Source organism: Liolophura sinensis, chromosome 6 (genome assembly GCF_032854445.1).
Source record: "Liolophura sinensis isolate JHLJ2023 chromosome 6, CUHK_Ljap_v2, whole genome shotgun sequence".
Lineage (NCBI taxonomy): Eukaryota > Metazoa > Mollusca > Polyplacophora > Chitonida > Chitonidae > Liolophura > Liolophura sinensis.
The window spans coordinates 29421513-29444239 of NC_088300.1; the positions used below are offsets into that span (position 1 = coordinate 29421513).

The 22727-nt window shown below is 37.4% G+C and overlaps 1 protein-coding gene across 1 annotated transcript in view; it reads left to right on the forward strand.

Annotated features, from left to right (window-relative positions):
- Window positions 1-18476, forward strand: part of LOC135468406 (uncharacterized) — a 41874-nt gene extending 23398 nt beyond the window's left edge. Inside the window, exons 4-6 of the mRNA XM_064746650.1 lie at window positions 2417-2563; window positions 11851-11995; window positions 12690-18476. Coding sequence (XP_064602720.1) covers window positions 2417-2563; window positions 11851-11995; window positions 12690-14977 — 2580 coding nt within the window. The 3' untranslated portion in view covers window positions 14978-18476. The remainder of the gene's footprint in view (window positions 1-2416; window positions 2564-11850; window positions 11996-12689) is intronic.
- Window positions 18477-22727: the final 4251 nt, after the last annotated feature.

Here is a 22727-nt window from a genome sequence, read left to right on the forward strand (position 1 = left end):
ATGGCTATCAGATTATTTTCCCTTTGCCAGTGTAACATATTTTTTCTATCTGCGTGTTTGTCTAGTTAGTCTTTTTGTGAAGGACTAGTTTTTCCTTCTCCTTGCCAAACCATTGTCCAGCTTTCTGTACACAACACGTAAGGATAGAACTATTGTGAATGTATTCTTCTCAATAATCTGAATGAGGAATTTAATTAAAATTGTGATCCTCCAGTAGTTTGGTGGATTAACATGTAATTTCAGACTTTATAAAAGATTTTTTTTTTTTTTTTTTTTTTTTTTTTTTTTTGATTGGTGTTTTACGCCGTACTCAAGAATATTTCACTCATACGACGGCGGTCAGCATTATGGTGGGTGGAAACCGGGCAGAGCCCGGGGGAAACCCACGACCATCCGCAGGTTGCTGACAGACCTTCTCACGTACGGGACTTTATAAAAGAAGCTACCAAACAAACACAAGGCGGTTGTCCCAAGTTTAGCAGATTTCATGCATATTTATTATTTTATCAAACCAATCCTGTCTCGTTAAGGCTATTTTACTCTGATTTACTGGCCTGATTATTCTGTTATTACTACATTTAGGATATTATTTATTACCTTAATGAGCAGTAAATCTACCCATATTCACATTTAGTTCGTTATAATTTAAGATGGGTTGTAGAAAGTGGGATTGACCACACCCCTCCGGCCTGCTGTAGTGTGAAATGCCATTCACTGCATGCACCTGGCACATTTAAGTCACATAAAACAAGTGATGGGATTTGAATTGCTTCCTGAAAATGAAAAATCAGTTTATGTCAGTACACTTCAAGCTTTAATACACATTTGCATTTAAAGTTTGTTAGATGAAGATTAGTGTGGTTATGGTTTATAGGTGAAGTGAACCAATCAAATTAATTGTGTAAATGTATTAAAAGTCATCTAAAGACTAAGGAGGAAATCTATTGACTCTTGGCATGTTCTCAAACTCGTGAAGGTACACATATTGCTGCAGATGTCTACACCACATGTGGATCCCACGTATATTGTCACACTGGCCTAGAAAACTATATACATTTTGAAAGTTGTTGTTTCCTTGTGAAGCTCACTATGACTGGAATGTTGTTTGTGGCAGTTCATTGCTGGAGATTTTTTTTCTGCTAAGTTTTTCTAAACCAGACCCCCTGTATCTATGATTAATAATCTCATCTGTGACAAAGTGAATGGCAGAACTGGAATAACCAGATTCCATGTATCTTGGGTGTAAGGCTAGACTGTCCACAGTCTGCATTGTTCTGGCCTAAGCTCAACATGTAATACCCATATGTAAACATTAAGCTTATATAGAAAGGAAGAGCATACATGTATGTCAAACCTGTCAACTCGGGGCTTGTCCATGCAATACCATATGCTTGTCTTGTATTTGCTAATCTATCACCAATGACCATCCCACAGAAATTTAGAGGGCCCTCATTCAGGGTAATAACACCGGTATTAAAAGAACAAGGTTACAAATCTTGTAAGGTTTCATATTTAACATGACGGATACATGAAACCATTGGTGTTTATTTACTCAAAAAAAAATACTAACAAACTTCAGAGCGTTTTTTTTTAAACGTTGAAAAAATGGCTTGAAACTAAATTTTTCCAGCTGTCAGTCGGGAAGTTGTAGTGATTTCCCTAATTTTTCAACCTTTCAACCACCTTTGCGACCAGTATTTTTGAAACATACTGAGAGAAGTATGGGGTATAAAGAAATAACTTGGACAGTTTTATAAAGCCAATCAATTCAGCATTTTCATATTAATTGTATGCATAAATTCCACAGAAAAAATACTTTAGAGATGGAAAAGGATGAAGATTTACAGTAACCCGCAGTAGTCACGTCAACAGTGAAAACTGTCAAAACTTTCAAAAAATCTGCACTATGTCAGGTGGGCGGTAAGTTGGTCCCATGTTAGTGGATTGATGACGCCATTTCTGAAAATTCACGATCATTGACTGAAAATATGCATAAAGTAGAGGGGCTATTAAGAAAAATAAAATATGCCCCAAATACAATTTTTGTTATCTTCATTTTTTGGGCATGTTTTTCTTTATTTCCTGTAAAATCATAATCTTTTTCTTACAGTACCTTTTCATGTATTGAAATGTATTCCTTTAATTCACAAATCACCAGCAGTGGAAAGGTCAGAAGCAAAGTAGAGTATTTAGTAAGAATCATAATAAAATATTAAAAAAGAAATATCCATTGAAATTCACAAGAAAGCCCACAGTCCTTTTTATCCATAAGAACTTTAATAGCTATGAATGTTGATTTTCCCCTTGTGCATTTATAGGTAGCGCATTCTGATGGAGAACTAATGAAGTGCTCATGACAAAACTAAAATTTATCATAACAAATGTTTTCACTGTTGTTATTTCTGTATCTTTTCAGTCCCCAAAGAAAGGTGGACAAAAAGGATCCCCTGTATCACAGCAGACGTCGGCTTCATCCAAGTCAAAGTTGGGATTTGATTTACCAGGCAAAAACTTGAACCGAATGGTTTCCACTACGTCTTTAGATGACACATTCCTCAACACAGTAAGTACTTTTAACAGTTGTCAGCCAGGCTTAATGACGGGGAAGAGAGTCAGGTGAATGGTGACAGTATTTTTTCAAAGCATTGTTTTAAGTTAGATGTGCCTTCATTGTTAAATGTTGCATTAAATTGTCTCCCTACTCAGTCATGTGCCACCACTTTTTTTGTGCTCTTTTGCTTAATTACAAAATAGAATGTTTGTTGTTGAAGTTTTTTTAAACCCTGAAGTTATTTGTCCAATTTAGTTTTACATGTACGTCCAGTGCTCTGCTGGCATATGTCCAAAAATTTGCTTGTATTGTTGTGGGGTTATGCAAGGAGATTATCTGAGCCTCTTGTTTTAAAATTTTCATGTTATAAGCAGCCTACCCCTTGGATTGGGCTAAGATTAAGATATTAATATCTCGGTAATATACAAATGGCTAGTTGGTTCACTGGTGTTCCAGAGTGTTCCACTTGTTCATCAGGGTGAAGGAATGATGACACTATGATGGTAATAAATTCAAATCTATTTCAAGAGCCTTATGAAATACCATGAGTCTGTTGGTTAGGCGTGTTCTGCCAGTTTTGTAAGTTGATCTTTTCCCAGCGATGAATACAGGTCTACTAGAAATACAACTGGTAGGGTAGTGCTGAGCATTAATGATGTAGAGGTAAAAACTAAAGTCAGCTATGTCACATATTCCAAAGTGATTCTTTGAGTCTTACGAGATATACAGTGTTGCTTAGTTATGTTCATTTCAAAACATTACGACATGAACTCAAAGTATTAAAGCTGTCTATTGTCAACTCTGTCTGTTCATTTACCGCAAACAGGCTCATGACTGCAGGAAGCTAGGGAACTTTAACTTTATAAAAGAAGTGACCTTGTTGCATTTTCTGCAAGGGAACAAAAAAAATTATAAAAGCATTAAAAATAGACTGTAGAGTCCATGGAGGTAAACCCAATGCAGTGTACACACACATCCGTGTCATTATTCAATTCATAACCTCAGGTGTACATGCAGTCTTACATGAATGATGTATTTGTGTAAAGTCTGTTGACACTTCCGCTACAGAATGTTAAAAGCCTTCAGAATGACATTTAAGGTTATGTTGTGGCATGTTTATTTCTGTATTAGCTTTCAAAGATGAATCAGGGTCGTGGATGTCTTATATAAGGCCGGAATTCCTGCCAGCTGCATTGCAAGGCTCAAGGGTCTCTGTGTCCCCAGTGAGTGTATAATTAGAAGTAACATGCTACTGGTGTGTGAGGGCCTGTATACTGGTGGAAGAGAAGACTAGGGGGATGGGTCAGACAATGTCTGCAGGGACTGATTACAGGGGGCTGATAGGTGATAGGTGTACTGCAGGGCCCAAGTCTCCACAACTTGCACACCTGTACCCCCTCTTTATGGTTTGTAAAACCATGTAATTAGTCATGTCCTACCACCCTCTTCATTGCATGTAAACACGAGCAACCAGAATGAATGCTTCAGGGAGTATTTTGGTTGAATCCTTATTTTGTGGCATTCTACATGTACATGTGACCAGTGTTTTCTGGGAACGAAAGGTGTGCAGTTACCTGGGGCCTAACAGTATAAATATAAACATGTGAAATTTGGGAGGAATTGAGGCTTGTCCTGGATAGACCAGCAGGAACATCCTTATTTACTCAGCACTACAAAACCGGTGTGGAAATCACAGATATCATTACAGTCACCTCGAGCCAGATCACAATCTACACAAAGACTTCATCATTATAATATGCTCCTCCCCCAAATCTCTCCTACTCCTGGCTTTGATTTATTCAGTATGACATACAGGATCAGTATTGCACTGTCCCGCCTATTGTACACCAGTTGATTGTGAACGTGATAGGGTTGAATACCCAAGTCTACCTGTACAAATAGGCAGTGGACAGGTGAAAGTGCATGTCTTCCATTGAGTTTACGAAGGTGATTAGGTAGAGCTGTATTATTTGCCTCTCACTGGAAATAAAAGCTCCAGTGACCATGGAATGCCTTTCTGGTTGTTTTGATAAAGAAATACTACAGGCAATTATAAATTATAGGATGAAGAGTGGAAGTTGTGGGTGGGGGGGGTGGGGGGATATGAACATATTTACCCATATTTATTTGGTTTGAAAAATTGGTTATTTTGAACCCTCAGCCAAAATTGGCCTACAGGTATTGTCTTTTTGGTTATCTTCAATTCGTCTGAGTGGCCATCTGTTAAATGTCTTTGTAAACACTCTATTTCAGGTTTGCCAAACTTATACTATGTGCAGACATATACTTTGGCATTAGAAATCAATTTTTGGTGACCTTGACAATTTTTTTTAATTTAACTTTGTTTGGGTCATTAAAGTTCTATTTTGTGACAGGCTTGTAGACATACATGTGGAATTCTGTAAGCATTTTTTCATCATGCCTGCATCCAATCATGGAGAAGAACCCTGTTGTTTTTCAATGACCATGACCTGTCTTTTCAAGGTTATTGGGTTTATGCTGGGCCATTCAGCCATGGAGTTGTTCTAGGTTATGAATTGACCAATGAGATAGCAGACTGAATGCTTCTCTTATTTTTTCAGCTGTGGCATTAATTCTGGAGGTTTGCTAGGTAGAATAACATATATTGTTCTCAGTAAAGGTCAGGTTTAGTCTAGATACATTTGATTTCTCCATTGACAGTAGTCATGCAGGGCCATTTTAGTTCCAGAAAACGTTTGACCTCCCAAACTAATCAGCTGTATTGAATTTAAACTAAAAAGTAAACAAAATTATGATAGTGTACCAATAACAAGTTTTAATACAAATTTCTTTCATTCACAGACTTGAAAGCTCTCAGAAAGCATCATTTTCAATTCCATTTTATCAAATGTCTTTATGCAAGGTCACAATGTCAACTATAAAATTTGGGATCAGAATCTTCAATTCTTTTCTAGATATGGCAGTGTCGTGTGTATTGAGAAATATTCTTGAGTTTGACATAAAAAAAATATAATTAAAAAAAATGTCATGTAAGTAAATCAATATTTATTTGTCTTGCTGGTCATGTACTGCTATAAATTCTTATTTCTGCTTTTAGTGACCCTCAGTAGCAAATAACATAAAGCACTTCACTCTATCATACTGTCCTCAGTGCACTTGTTTTTGTTTTTGTTTTTTCATATATAGTTTGATTGTCCAGTTGTTCTGCGGATCAGTTTTGCATGAATTAAAAATAAAATAAAGTAAAGTTATTAGTCTATATTTCGGTCACTATATTTGTGCCATCATCAGGAAATATGTACAGAAAAGAATGCCTAGGCTTATATACTTGAAGATGCGTAGGTATGCAAGGCTTGCAGGTATAAAGACAAAACAAAGCACGGTAGAGCAGAAAGGCAGGAATGGTTGAGCGTGAATTACTTGCTGTAATGCTAATTATACTGTATTACTTTTATAGTTTTTTCAGATGCATTTCCTTTGATGTTACATCCCTGTTTGCTAACGTGCCTCTTGACAGAAGTGTAAAAGTAATTATTGGCAGAGTGTAAAAAGACAAAGAAATGAGCGCTTGTATTAAAAAACGAACTTTGGAAAAACTCATACTAGACTGCTGTAAGAAAACACCATTTCTGTTCAACAGACAAAAATACCAGCAAATTGATGGAGTAATAATGGGCTGACCTTTAGGCCCAGTATTAGCTGATATTATTATGTCAGAATTAGAAAAGATTGTTGTTGACGAGTTAATTAAGACCCATATAATCAAACACTATATGAGATCTGTAATTAAACCTGAAAACATTCACTTCGTCACAAAAAAAACTGAACTTGATCTGCAGTTATAATTTACCTTTGAACATTTTGTTGATCTGAATTGTGTACACCTCTTAGGTCTAAACATTGATATTAAAGGCATATCAGTATACAGAAGATTCACTCACACAGAACTTTTCAGCAGATATGCCAGCTTTGGCACTCTAAAACTGCTTGAATTTGCTCCGTTATTAATAAGGGCTAAGAAACTCTGTAGCAATACATGGTATCTCACAGAAGAACTTATGAAAGAATTTATGAAATAGAACGATTTCCCTTCACTTGTAGCTAAGAAATTGATCCAAAAATATCACATTCTGACAGAAACACAAAGATAAAAATTAGGATGACAATCTTGTTTAAATATTTGTGAAGGTGCCCTATTTATGCAAACTGTTCATATATAATTAGAAAATTCATCTCTAAATTGCAACGGTTTATAATGGGGAATGTTAGATTTATTATAACTTTACCACTCCAAACCTATATCTTCATTTGTACCTTACAAAGACAAAGTTTTACTGGAAACTCAAAGCTATGTGGTGTATCAATTCAGTTGTCCCGGTTGTGGGCATAGATACATGGGTAAAACAGAACGATGTTTGCTACAAAGACTTTCAGAGCACATCAACAATAGCAGTAGCGAAGTTCATAATAGCAATACTCCAACCTTCAGCAAATCTGTGATTTATTTTTTCTCCTGGACTGTTTTCATGACATTAAACTAATCAAGCGCCCCCCCCCACCCATATTTCAATGAGAAACACCAGGGTAGGTGACAGAGCTAACTACTGGAACACTTTACTTATTAAAGAAGCTTTAGCTATCAAACATAATAGACCAGAATTACTAGTAAATCATGGCATCAAAGCTTCTATAGAATTGTATATTTTTAAATAATTGTACAGAATTGTAACAGCATATATCCATACTTACGTATGTATGTCTTGTTGTTTTCACCTATGCCTATTGTTTTATTTATTTTGTTATTTACTGCATGTTTGTATACACCCCCCCCAACCCCACCCCTGCCTCTTTTAAATCTGGCTTCAGCTATACATTCTATTCTTCCTCAATATTTCATGCAATGCCCCTTACACCACCTTAATATTATGTAATTCATGCTCAACCATTCATGCCTTTCTGCTAACTTACCATGCTTTGTTTTGTCTTTTTATGTGCATGCATTTCATACCTACGTAACTGCTTGTATATAAGCCTATGTATTCTTTACTGTACACATTTCCTGATGATGACACAAATATAGTGACCGAAATACACACTAATATTATGACTTCAATATTGGGAGTTTCTTTACTTTGATTGTGGTGAGCCTGTAAGTAGATAATGACTCCTGGCCTTTCGAGTGTGTGCTAGGGTATATGACTACTCTTATCAAGTCTTCACTCCTGGGTTGATGTATAAATAAAGTAACAATGTTTATTCACTGACAATTACTTGGCAAGTGAGGCAGGTAAAGAGGGTTGTGTAGAGAGGAGGTAACTGGGTCAGTCAGGCTTCAGTCAGGACAGCAGGGATAGGGGGGAAAGCAGCAGTCACTTCACCTGAGTTTTTACCTGCTAATTAAATTCAGAAGACCTGTTGCCATGGACTTATCAGACAAACAGCTGACCCAGAAATTTTAGAGAGGCAGTGCGCTATGAATTAAGCCAGCCAGAATTCCATTAATCTTAAGCCTCATGTTGTTGTTGTAGGCAGATGGTCATCCAGTGAGCACTGACAATGTCCCATTGTGGAATAAAGAGGTCTTTGTTGTAGGTTAGCACTGTTGGGGCCTGTCTCCAGTTTATTATCCCTCAGGCTAGGCTTCACTAATTCATATACATGTATACAGCGCACGTGTTGCCAAAGTGATATGGCCTTTTATCATTCAATTATCTTCATCATGCCACTTGATAATCAAAAACATATACAGAGAGCCTACTTGCTAATTTTAGTTGCTAAAGATGTCCAGTATTAAATGTACTGTTTTATACTCGGGATCATTGCTTACTATTTTTAAAAATGTTTAGGTTAAAAATATCCGTTTGTTGTAACCCTTAACGACTGCTTAAACATTGACCACTTGTAAATTCCCCAAGTAGGCCATTGCACTCCTGGACACTTCAGCTGAGCATCATTGTCAAGTAAAGAGGACAGGTGTTGTTTGAGGCAAAGTTTCGAGACCCCCTCTTGTGCCCCTCACGGTTGAAGTGACTCTGAAGCAGATGTATTGTAAGGGTTCGTCCACATAACTATCAAAATTCCGGACATGCTTTAGCCTTTTGTGTGTCAACCTGTTTTCTCTTTGGCAGTTTTATCAGGCACATATCCCGAGAAGGATTGAGGCCATTTTACAAACATGGCATAAGTGGATCACCCGTCTCATGTATAGCAGTGTGCGTAAATCAGCCAGCAAACATTCTCCTGAGAACACAAACGCTGCACCTAGATTCCTCACACAATACTTTTAAAGGAGGGGCAAAATCTTAATGACTATTCAAGGGCCTGACCATTCACAGCCTGAAGCTGTTGAGAACTAGAGAATAAACTTTCTGACCTATCGTGGTTTTCTACCTGACACCTTAGTTTATACCTGGAAGTTTTAATTATAAACCTGTTCTTCAGAGGCTAGTGTAAGGATAAATAGGTCACCTGGAATGAAATTATTTTATTCCCAGGAATGCGCGTTTTTATTGTTAGAAATGTGCACAATACATGCTTGTGTCTGCTTTAAATTAGTTCAGTTTGCTATAAATATATTTCCCACTTTTTCATCTTAAGAACTTATACTGAAAATTGCCTATTTTAATATACACGCAAGCGTTTGTATATAAATCTGAATTCCAGAAAATTGGAGTAGAGATATGCATAAATCTATCAATATGTGTTAAACATTCTTGAGCACAGAGTTCAACATCAATCAAATAGATATATCAGTTGTGAGTAGTGCGGATGTCTATATGAATTCTTATAAAACTATGCTAAATATTCCTGTTAGAAGCGTGTGTAGACATACATTTACATACTATCTTGAAATCTGATATGCATTTTACTCTGATATGCATTTTACTCAGATGAAGACCTAACATTAACATTATAAGTGTTTTTTTTTTACTCAGTAATGTATGTTTTCTAGGGGAGACCTAGCTCTGGAGGTCTGGAGTTGAAGTGGAAAATTGGGCTTTTGTGGACTTCTGAAAGTGTTGTGAATATGAATTAGTTTAGGCTCAGAGCTTGTTCCATGTATGTATAAAGATGATACTGTATACAAATACCCAGACATTCATGTGGGATTATTATATGTTTTACACATATGCATCCTTCCTCACAGTTTCATTTCAAACAATGTCCAGACATCCAGTTAAACCACTCCCTCATGTTGTGAGCTCGGATCCAACTTGTGCCTTTCATATTTTTTATGAGAACAGAGTATCGATCTTGTGAACTTGTTGAAAGCCTTATTTCCAAAACTGCTTGCTGGTCATAACTTAGGGGGCCTTAGGGGCCTACTGTACTTAGTATAGTGACATCTTAAACATTCCATTCTTACACTTCATTGCTACTGAAAGATGCTATGATGAGTTTTAGTTCAGAGAGGTTTGCCGTGAGTGTAATGGCCCACATTCATGGACTAAGAGTAATCAATGTTGATATCCGGCACTCTCAGCCAGCTGTTTGCTGATGTGACAAAGAGGTCAGTTTTGCAACCATAATTATCTACATTATGCATACATTGAAAGATGATTTGCACTGGCCTTGAATATTAAACAGTTTACATGTTCATCTAAGCTGTGCAGTTTAAATCTGCCCTGTCCGATCTTTCGTTATCTGTTGAAAGCAGCTGGAATCAAGAGATGTGGTTAGAATACTAAATAGCCTTTCACAAACCTCTAACCTTTAATATGAAAAACAGTACCTAATGACACAGATTTGATTTGAAAACGGTTGGAGGGATTGGGTTAGTGAAGAATAGCTGCCCAATCATGATATATGACGAGGAAAAAAGTGTAGTGCTTAGAGATATTCAAGTGAGCAAACCAGTAGATCATGTCTGGTCTAAGATGGCCTGATGGGGAATGCATTTTAATATTGCCATATTAATATACATGTACATGGCCTTTTAATGTCAAGAACACTAGGAACCTGGAACAATTTTAAGCTCAGTCTAAGCTATTATTCTTTGTGTAGTTTCAAATCAAGATTGATCCTGCAAGATTACTAGGAACCTGTACCTTGAAAAGCAAGCTCATTCTGAGCTATTACAATCTCTTACTTTTTTGTGTAGTTTTCAAATGAAGATTGACTGTTCAGCTTTTGTTTTTTTGTTTTTTTTTTTCCTCTACCTATAAATTTTATGCATAAATTTGGATTCTCAAGTAAAGAAAATATTCTTCATACTACCGACCAGTACTTAGTTACATCTGATTTGGTTAACAGCTCTTGGCCTTTAATGATGAATCATTATCTCCCAAATAAATCATACCTGTTCTGTTTTCTCTAAATTAAACAAATGTCTTTCTAACATTTTATCATTAGTTTATCTGTTAGATTGCCTTGATCAAAGGAAGGGTAAAAATTAATCATTGCATATGCTTGTATCAGAAATTATTTGATGTATTTATTTATTTATTTCATTGGAGTTTTAGGTCGTAAAAAATATTTCACTAACATATTATTTCCTAGGTGTATGTGTGTTGACTCAAAGAGTACACTCGCAGCTGGTAAAGAAACACTGGTTTAGTTTGAATTAGCTTGCACGTGGTTTTTGTCATGCATGAAAGCTGCATAGTTAAAGGGATATTAATTGAGGAGGAATCCTGCTTGAAATTAGCATTGCAGCTAATGGGTGGTTAAAAAACAATGTGACAAATGCATGCATTAAAATCAGCCATGTCGAACTGACACAAGCATTTTCTGCAAAGTTTTTACCGCTGCACAATACAGACAAATGAACAGGGCATCCCCCTGAGCCTTTCAGCTAAAAGGGGAATTTGTATGAAAGAGGCCCAATAAGTCAACAACTTGACCTATGTGGCTTTGTAACAAGGGACACTACTTGTGGAGATTTGTGATAGTGTGAGCATTATCTCCCCTTGTTTTGTCCAACCCATCTTCCATTCAGAATCTAGTGATGACAAGCCGTCTTGATAGGCACTATGCAATCATAAAAACTGATAAACAACATTCAAATTATTCTACACAGATTTCTATCATTATAGTTATTTTTGATTAAATGTTTAATAGTGTAGTATGTTTAATTTAAATACTGATTGTTTCATAAAGTGTTGTTGAGCGAACATGCGTAGTCAGGACAGAAACGCAATAAATTGTGATCCTAACAAGAGGTCATTTTGTAGTATGTCGCAGTAAGGTGTGGAGTATACAATATCTCTCATGTAATCTCTCACCAAGGACAGACAATGTGCACAGAAGAGATAACTGTCCACTTTATGCAGAGAAATAATCTCTAAACTGTAAGTCATGTATGTTTTTGTTTCCAGAAGCCGGAAGTGGTGAGTGTTTGTCTACAAAGTCAGGATTTCATTGGTCTAGGCTTCAATATCCAGGGCAGCATCCGTGATGGGATCCGCGTCAGCCAGGTTCATAACCGAGGGCCCGCTATAGAGTCTGGAAAAATCCATGCAGGTAAGGCCAATTTCCATTGGTGATTTTACCATCCAATCATTTACAGGATGGAATCCAACTCTGTGCTTTCAAACGTTTTGAAATTTGTTATTTAGCATTTTGAAATTTGTTATTCAGCAGTTTGAAATTTGTTGACCATGGTCAGAAAACATGATTTATAAGCATTATAAAACGTTTTTAAAATGACTGGAAAATTGTTAAGTACAAAGTTAAACCCCAAGCACTCACTCACTAACTCAAGCTCCCTGGTGAAGTGTATTGCCCATGTTGAAAGATAGGCCGCCTGTGTTAAAGGGTTGGACATGAAAAATTTCGCCGACTGGCTGATGCATCAATGAACTTACAGAATAACTTAGTCGCAACTTAAAGTGTGCCCTAAATGACCATAAATTTCGTCTGCCACTATCTGGCCCATTTTTCCTGATTCTGAGAGTTCTATTGACTTTGGAAAGGTGTTTTGAGGAACATGCTTGGAACATGAGATGATTTTCTTCTGGACAATTGTAAGTTTAAGAAACGAAAGTAATATTTATGACATTTATTTGCACCTCAAAATGCACATTTGTGAAATGAGGGATCATTAAGGGTACATGTACACACATGGGAGGGGATATCATGGCAAGTATACATTGTTTGTAGATAAGCTATAAAGTTTCAGTTCTTAAGCATTTGTTATTTTCTGGCTGTTTCTCAGGTGATCGCATACAAAGTGTGACAATATCCTTTGAGTCGATGGTGTATGAAGATGCTCTGACCATCCTCAGCTACGCATCTCCTTATCCAGTGAAGGTTACACTGCAAAAGAATGGCCGCATGGTGCCCGACAGGCGCAGTGCCAATGACCTTGACACTCAGCTCAATCACCCAATCTACCGCAGCCAGTCACTGGACACTTTGAACACAGTTGGAAAAGATTCAGCATTCAAAAAGAAGAGAAACTTCAGTGAAATGAAGCCCGATTCTTATAGAAATGGCCATTCTAAGATTCACAGTGTACAGCTCTCATCCTGCAAGGAAGGGCAGCCAAAGCAAAAGTGGGAAGACATCAACTTACCTGTTTTTCAAGATGGAAAATACTCCGAAGAAGCTGATAAACTGTTCTCTGATGCAGACAAGTTGTTTAACGAAGCTAAGCGGAATGCAGAGAAAAGGGATGATGTGAACATTAAGGTGAAAACTGAGAATGTCGAGGTTTCTCCAGCTGAGGTGAGCTTGAATGCCAATACTGATAAAACTGACAGTTCTTTCTTTGACGTGACAGCAGGCAGTTTGTCCACACTGAATGATTCCAGTCTGCCTTCAGATACATTAGATGACATTACTGTATCCCTTAACAACACACCTGTCAAGGATGTCAGTCAGAGCATTAACAATGGCAAAAGTGAAACAGCACAGGCAGCATTGGACTTCGATGCCATGTTTAGTAGAATAGAGAGTACAGAAAAGCCTCCGGCGTATAGCACATTGCAGGACAAAATTGACGAGACTTTGAACACTGAAGATCCCTCTAGACAAAATAATTCCAAGGATGGAAGGACTGTTAATTTGTTTGATGTACAATTGGAGATGGATGCGGCTGAGACCAGAGTTGCCAATGTGTCTGATGATATTGTGGATGCTAAACAGTCCCTAGCGACAGAGGCAGAAGTAAGTCTGGGGTCTCTTCAGCAGAATCGGTTAGAGGTGGAGGAAGGCATTGTGCCCATAGTGCAGAGCTCCAGGTTGAACGCCGCTCTGGACTTTGACAAACGTAGCAGTGTTGAGGAGGAAGACATTGTGCCTCAGAATCACAAGAAAGCCTTTGATATTGACACTCAGATCGAGTTTGAGGACGTGGAGATTGATGTAAACAACGACAATGAGGTCAGAGATCTTACTGAAATAACAAAAATGTTAAGTGAGGACATGTTGCGGGACAGTTCCTCTGTGGAAGCGTCCATGAGTGGAAATATTCCCTCGGACACGGAAGCTGTGGTGGAGGAGAATCTAGAGGCTGTGAGTGTGAGGCGAGACAGTAGCACTGATAAGATTTATGGCGCCAGCCTGCGTGACTCGCGTTCACTCTTCGAGAACGAACCCACCGTGGTGTCAGAGGTGGTGACACAGGAGTTTGCTGCGCCAAAGTTCTCCGTGATGTCCCCAGGAAAGGTAACATCCAGCAGCGGCGACGAGGACAGCTCGGCAGAGGAGGGCGAGTACAAAATCGAGTCCACGGTGAGTGATGAGAACATTGAGGTGAGTCATGATTTGAGTGCTGAGGATTTGAACTCTTTCAAAGCGCAAATGATGGCTGACAGAGACAGGGCGTATCGTGTTGAGGCGTCCAGTGGGGACGTGGTCCAGGAGTTATGGAGAGCCAACACGGAAGAGGACACCACAGATTTGTCTACCCGTCCAATGACAAGGGCCATGTCCTACGATGTTGCCATGGGAGGACACGAAAAAACTGTCCAAAGAGAGGACAGGCCAGGCTCGTTTAAGTCAGAAAAGAAAGGTCATTCTGACTCAGGTTTCTTGGACTGGTCTGGTAAGCGACTTGTGCGGTCTGGGTCGTTCAGTGAAATCCCCAGTGTTGATGGTAAAGACGGGGAGAATCGCAATTGGACATTTAACAACAACATCGATGACGAGTCTGTGAAACACGAGCTGAAAAAATACAAAAACTACGAGGACTTGAGGGATTCTGATTCAGAATCTGAAGAGCAGTCGTCAGGCTTGATCAGAACTAAAATATATCCCGGGTTTGAGAATTTAAAAAATTTGTCAGATAATAATTCTGGTGCATCGAGTCACTCTTCCTCACCTGTGACTGCTAACGGGGGTGACAGCAACACCCATACCTCACGTTTTGTCACGAAATCATACCACATCTCCACCGTGGAGACTTCCAAGTCAGAGGGAGACGGAAACCTTTCCCATGGTAAATATTCCTTCATGGTGAGATCAGGAAGTGATGGTGAGGAGAGTGATTCCATGGCATAATAATGGCAACTTGGAGCTTTGTGGTCTGAAGTGCGTTTGTGTGTGTGAGTGCTGGCCCCTGACGTAAGGGGAAGTAACTCAGAAAGGATGGTCTGTTACTGGTCCCTCATAACCCATTAATGTCATTTTTTAAGGTGATCTTCAAAGGCAGAAATTTTCTGTAATATGCATAATTTGGATAAGCCATTAACATAAGATTCAGGGATCTTCCAAATAGTGCCTGGCCAAATGATTTCACATGTTCAAGCAGTCATGAGGAAACTTGAATGTGAAGGTTATGAAGTGTGTGATGAGGTTATCAGCCGCAGTGTTGAGATATGAGACTTCATTGTCCTCCTGGATTGTTTTGTAAACTGTCACAGTGTTTTTGTGGGAGAGCGATGGCAAAGAGAATGATAGATCTGTTTCACTGTGCATACATGGAAGAGGAACAGATACGTCAGAATTTCAGAAAGTAACAAAGTCTGAGATCATTAGATGTATGTACAGGGATGAGAAATTGTATTACATAAATAAAAGAAAGAAAATACCTGATGAAAAATAAGTGATATATCATGAAAAGACACACACATTAATAATTAATTGCAATAATACCTGTAAAACGCAATGTATAATAAATCTAGGATTTAAATTTTTTTTTAAATATCTTTGAAAAATGAAAAATTTAGTCGCTTTTGAATGTCACTGACACACTATGGTGACTTGTATATTAGGTCACACATGTTTTGGATGGTTTTAGTCAAACTTCTTGACACAGAGTTCCCATTTTGGGATATTTTAAATCATCTGTATATACATGTACATAAACATTTAGTGCTTCAGCAGTACTTTAACTTCTTTGTAGTTACAGTACTGCTGAGGCGTTATCCAGTTCATATTCAGGTGTGTGAACCCTCCTGGCACTCTGCATATTTCCTTCACCCATTAACATGACTGCCATCAGGGCCAAGTACAAAGCCATTCTGATAGCCTTTACAGGTGCCCCAGATTACAGTATATCCTACAAAAACCAAAATTATAGGGAACATTGTATGATAAATTTAACTTAAATGTGTAAAAAAAAAAAAAAAAAATTCGTATAGTCATGTGTAGTGATTATACAATACTTTTCTTAGTGACTTTGAAACTATAATTTGGATATTTCAGGTATTAATTACACATTGAACATTTTCAGTGTACTTACCCACATCATTCTGTGGGTCCTGTTTAGGCCTGCTTTGTACTAGGCCATTCCAGTAATATTATAACATGTATATGCATAACTGGCAGGACTTAGGCTAAGGGGAAAACCCATTTTGGTCTCTTATAGTGTAACATATCATGCAGTCGTACATGATCGTGTTGTTGTTAGCATTAATAGTTCTGGTATTTGTAAATACTTTTTCTTAAAAATGGGGACACCTGATAAAAATTAAAATTACCATCAAGAAGAACAGTGCAATTGCACTATAATTATCTCTGATCATTGGTGTAGAGAATACTTTTGTACATTTTTTGTTTTATGTGTTTAGAACAGATACACATGAGCTTTCTTCTAAAGCTGATACCTGATAATTGTGTGTACATGAAAATGCCTATTTTATGTGGCTAATCAGTTACATATTTTGTACAGCATTGTTAAGATATGGCCGAGTACATGTGCCTGTGGCTACTTTACAGGATATTGATCACATATTGAAAAGTAATGATAGGCCACATGTACATTAATGTCTATTTTATGGCCAAGAAACTTTGATTCATTTTACAATGAGTTAGCTATACACATATACATTGTTATACTGTCTTAGTTGTTAATTGTAAATTGTTGAATTTGCCACACTGTTGTTGTTTTTTGTACATTCTTTTTTGTTTATCGCATAAACAAAATTAACATTTATAACCTGTTGCCAATAAATCACATTTGGTTGGGGAATGATAATTATAGTCATAGACATGTACTCCATCATATTAGATGTGGTAATCATTGCATGTGCCTGTACACTATAATACTGTATTTATATACTGTTTATGTTTCGGTGATATTTTATGCTTATTTCCATGTGATATCCTGAATTATTCCCTGTATATGAATATTTCCATGCCTTGCGTACCATTATTTATCCATGGTCACTACAAACAAACATGCTGTCAATCAGATTGGGATGGCAATAATAATAGTTAGAATATGTATAAGATTTGTTTGGGGAAAATACATTTTTCAGATACTGCGGCAAAGCTGTTGTGGTGACTGAAATATTAAATTCTCAGAATTGCATAATAATGATTTGTTTTTCACAATTATAACACACAAAAAAGCATTACTTGTTCAGCAAAACTGTCACCTGTATTTGGAGATTTGGGGAAGTTATTGCAGCAAAAAACTTTTTCTCAACAACAACAACTTTTCTAAAATGTAATGCAGCAGTCTACTGTTGTGTTCAGGAGGAAAAATCAGCTGGGTGCTGTATAAGCCTGACCAGACTTTATTTGTCAGCTTTCAGAATGAACAAAATGAACCATGATAAACAGCTAGGCTGTACTTCCATGGATTAACATTATAATACAAATCTATCCAATTTCCACCCCAAAGAAGCTCGATTCATTGGAGGTGACTTTTAAGCCTTTGCTATACTTTTAAATTGTACCTATAGGGAATATGTCTACCTCGAAGCAAACCTCTCACTCAGCACTTGAAACATCCATATCCCAAGTTCATACAGAAACGATACTGTTTGAATAAGTTGTCTTGTGCTAACAGCAACCCTGTAACGTGAATATCTATATGGAAAACAAGCCACTGTGACCTTGTTCTTTATAGTTATATTAATGACTGTGGCCATTTTAGTGACAGAGAATGGTTGTGTGTACGTGTACATTTATAAACACAATGGCTGACAACGAAATAACATCGTACAAATTTGAAGACATATGCATTCTGAATCCTTCTTAAAATATATTTTCTCTGAACAAAGGTTGGTTTCAGGAACCCTCTCCAGTCGAATAGCTGTTCATAACTTAGCAATTTTGTTTAGTTTTTGGGGCATTGGCTATAAGGGCATGAGTAATAAGTAATAATTGTGTTGAAACAGTTAACTTTGGTGTTACAATAGACTAGGAAATACACTTGATGTAAATTGAAAATTTAAGAAATTGAGCATGGATAGATTGCCTTTTTCACACTGTACATCATGAAATGACTCTGTAGCTTGTATCCAAGGTCAATGAAGATTAAAATTATCATATAGAAAAACAATTTCTAGGGCAGATAATACAAAATGGAAAATTCATTACAGTACATGTCTTTCTATTTAGTTTCGGTGACGTTTGCAGGTGTGTATAGAAAGTTGTATCCATATTGGTGAATCATACATAGTGTGCAGTCTATCAGCTTGAGCCATGGTCTAATTATATTATACAAGGGTCATAAATACATACATATCCTTCCATTTTTATACGAAAAAATTATTTTACCAAAATATTGTAATTTTATACCATATAGATGGTGGCGCAAATAAAGAATTTCTACACACCATGTGTTTTGTTTGGTTGTCTGTAATAGTGTTCACAACCAGTGTTGCTTTTGTTGCAGACTGCTGAATAGCAGTCGCTGATCTGTAGTTTTATGTCTAGTTTCTTTAATGATAATATCCCAATCATTAGCAGAAATGAAAAGGTCCTGAAGAATTCGTCAGTTTAAATGCCAATAGAATAAATTACAGGTAGTAGATAAGTGATTGATTAATGTGATTATACTTATTATTGAATGAGACATTCACTTCCTTTGAGTATAGCTGTAGTCAGAGTATAGTTTTGAGTATAGTTTCTCTGCTACGCATATATATTGCCCTCTCACTAGAGGACATTCTCCATGTTTGCGCTGAATGGCCGCTGCTTCACTTATCATCATGAGACTTTAGAGACTTTTAGTTAAAAGTTTAAAGTTTGTACTTCAAGTTTCAACTTGTAACTTGAAATTAGAACAAGTAAACTAATTCAGATTTGAAGTTGGAACTTGTAAATTGAAGGTCTTTAAAATGTGTTTGTAGATTCGCATTTGCCATGGAATACAGTGATGGTATGGTGGTTCAAGGGCTCCAATTGACAATTGATTCGGTCCAGTTATAAGGAATGCCATTTTGCACTATGTGCTGCAACGGCCACGGCTCCAGTTATCAGCAATGTTGTTTGTACCATGCGCTAAAACTTCCACGGCTCCAGTTATCAGGGATGTCGTTTGTACCATGCGCTGCAATGGCCACCACTCCACTTATCAGGGATGCCATTTTGTACCATGCGCTGCAACGGCCACGGCTCCAGTTATCAGCAATGTTGTTTGTACCATGCGCTCCAACGGCCACGGCTCCAGTTATCAGGGATGTCCGTTGTACCATGCGCTGCAATGGCCAACGCTACAGTTATCAGGGATGTCATTTGTACCATGCACTGCAATGACCAACACTCCAGTTATCAGCGATGTCGTTTGTACCATGCACTGCAATGGCCACAGCTCCAGTTATCAGGGGTGTTCTTTTGTACCATGCACACTAAAACTAATTTGCAGCCAGAAAGATTTGTGAAACCAAGACACCTTGTTCACATTGATTCTGCATGGGGAGCAAGGATCAGTTAGGGTCCGGTGTCTCACTGTTGTTTACCCGGTCTTACAGATCATCATAAGGGTCACAATGATTGCAAGAAAGTCTAGTGGCAAATGATTAAGGTTAAATGAACCAAATTATTTGTGCAGACCACGAAAATTCGTTATTTTACATACTGGTACTTATATTTCCTGGGCTCGTACTTATTAAGCAATTTGAAGTCACAAATTACAAGTGCTTAAAAAAAAAAAACAGAACTAGAAACAACACAAAAATGTGATTGGTACATTGTTCAGTATTCAAATTTTGAACTTCCTAGAGCGAAAGCGTATTTTATACATCTTGCATTTTTCAGTTCAGTGAGTAACAATTTTGTTGCTTTGTACTTTCAAAAGACGGTTTAACAATTGCCAAATGCAGAATTTTTTTTGGACTTTTAAATTCCATGTTTCGCCAAATATTCCGAAGTAGGAAAATATGTGATTTGTTGCGCGGGATGGGTTTAGCTTTATGATAACCATGCATGCGTCTTGAACAAACCATGGATCTTCCTGCATGAGGCTCAACGCTTTATGGCACCATTGCAAATGAACTTATACAAGATCATGCTGCACCATATCGGCCTACGTGTATGTTTTCGAACCTCGCATATATGACAGTCTCTGGACGAAGAGTTTTGCAGAGATTTCTTGCTTTCACTTCTATAAGGCCTTCGTCACTGTGAGTTCAAGTGCAGCTCATACTGGCTTCCTTTCCGGCCGTACGTGGGAAGGTCACGTCAAGAAACCTGCGGATTGTCGTGGGTTTCCCCCGGGCTGTGCATTTTTTATACATTTAAATTTTATTTTAGATTCTGCTATATTCTACATGTATACGGTGCTGAAACAATTTAATATGCATGTACAGGCTAATGCTCACGGAAGGCGACTCTTGGGTTTTATGTCATCGTCTTAAAGATACTGGGACGTTTGCTATCCTAAGGCATGATACGCCTATACGCATCTTTTTCGGTTGTCATATGTAGTATACGGTGCGAAATAACTTGTGCAAGGAGAGAAAATATTAAACACGAAGGTTTGAAAAGTTTAGGTTATGCTTTTCCTCGTTGAAGTTAATTCTGACCAAAGCTGGGCGGTGTCTTTTCTATTCCTACCTTGAAATTACGATTTGTTGTCAAAGTGGAATGTAGATAATATTCGTGTATTACAAGACTACCATGCACTATCAGTTTGGCTTGGACCCGATTTTTAAATACTGTATTTATGATAACGTGTCCGAAAAACAGTGAACGATGCTTTCAATGTTCTGAAGGCCATTGGCCTTATATATAAAACTTAAGATTATTTCACCAATACACGGTTGCGGAGTGAATAGTTTGAATATAGAGGACGAGTTTAAAGTCAAAAGCCCGGGCTAGACAAATGTGGTGTGCTCTAAAATGACATATGCCATTCCTAACCGATTGGCGGGAATCTTTTTGTAAGTGAGAAAGAAATGTTCCGGTTACAAGGTGCTGAGCGCTTGAGCACAAGTGTACCGTATACCAGTATAGGTCGTTTGGAACTGAGGAGAAAACAAGCCGGCTAAGAAAGAATCTTCCCAATGAAACTGTATGTGTTGTAAACTGTGCAGATCAACAGATGTGTTTATACCAAGTTATTAACTTTTTAAGGGTATGTCTAGTCACTGTCCTTGTGCACACCCAAGGGAGATCACTCTAATGTGCAAAAAAGGATAGATTCTCTTTTTTTTCTGCCGATGTCTTTGAGTGTGAAATTTGACAAAACACTTTCATTTACTAAATCTGACAGTGTACATGTATTCTGACACTATAACTTGGTACCCTTTTTCCTCCCCAATATAACTTTGACTGAGTTTACCGTAAAAAATACATATTGGTATCCATAATAATAATATATACAGTCCTTTTAATCCCACAGAACGTACAAGCTACACGAGGAAAAAGTTGGGGGGTTGTTTGTGAGGTGGGGGGGGAGGTCATGTTGAACAGTGTGGTTGTGGTTTTGCATTTTCCACACATCCGTGATCATCCGGTGCTTTTGAATTATACATGGTAATATATAAGCTTTGTTTTTTTTAACCACAATACGTTTTATCTGTAGCTGTATCGTATTGACCCATCCTAAAAGGTCACGAACGCAATAGGATGTATGACATTAGATGAGAAGCAGAGTTAGTTTAACCCGTGGGTAATATAACAGATCTGTTATATTAGTCCCAGGTTTAACGTGGGTGATGTTTAGTGGTTGACATTTAGTTGACACGGGATGGGATACACATGTTAGACTCAGTTTTGACAACTCTCTTCACTGTGTAGGCTGTACATCGCGTGTAGGCCCTATATGTATGACAGACAGAACGTTGAACACGGAATACTTCTTTGTTACTGGCTACATAGGTGTTTTTGTACTATTCCCAAAAATTTGCCAGCAAACCTGTGGATGGACCATAGTGCTAACCACCGTCATATAAGTGAAATATTCTTGAGTACAGCGCAAAACATCAATCAAATAAATATTTTAAGAAAGTAGGGGATATACATATAAATATTCAATATCTTTTAAAACCAGTACTTAAAATTGAACACTTTATTCAACAGCGATGATAAAGAGAAATCTGAAGAAAAAAATTTCGAAATGAACCCCAGTCAGATTCACGCAATACAACTGCTCAGTTTGGGTTTGTACTGACGACTATCAAAACACGCTGTGAACATCCTATCCGCATTCTTTAATCATTCATATTTATGAAAAATTAAAGTACGGACTGAATGGAATTTCCCCTACTTTTCTTTTTAATAATAATAAATATATTTATTATCTATAATTATACCGCATGTAATAAATTTCCCTACTATATCGTATCGAAAATAATCCAGTAACAAGCATCCTACTAACACTGAACTCAAATTATGTTCCAACAACTTCCTTTTATGGACATGAGAACACACTGAGCATTTTACTGATAATGATGTTATCAATTAGATTGGTGGAGGAAACCGTGTTTTGAGAAGACTATAGTGTTTTGGGTAAACAAAGCACTGACCTTTGGTAAGTTACTGACAACCTTTCTCATATGTAATGTACAGGTAAAACAACATATCATTGATGAAATGGCGATATGTGTGGTCAGTTTTAAAACTAGAATTATCT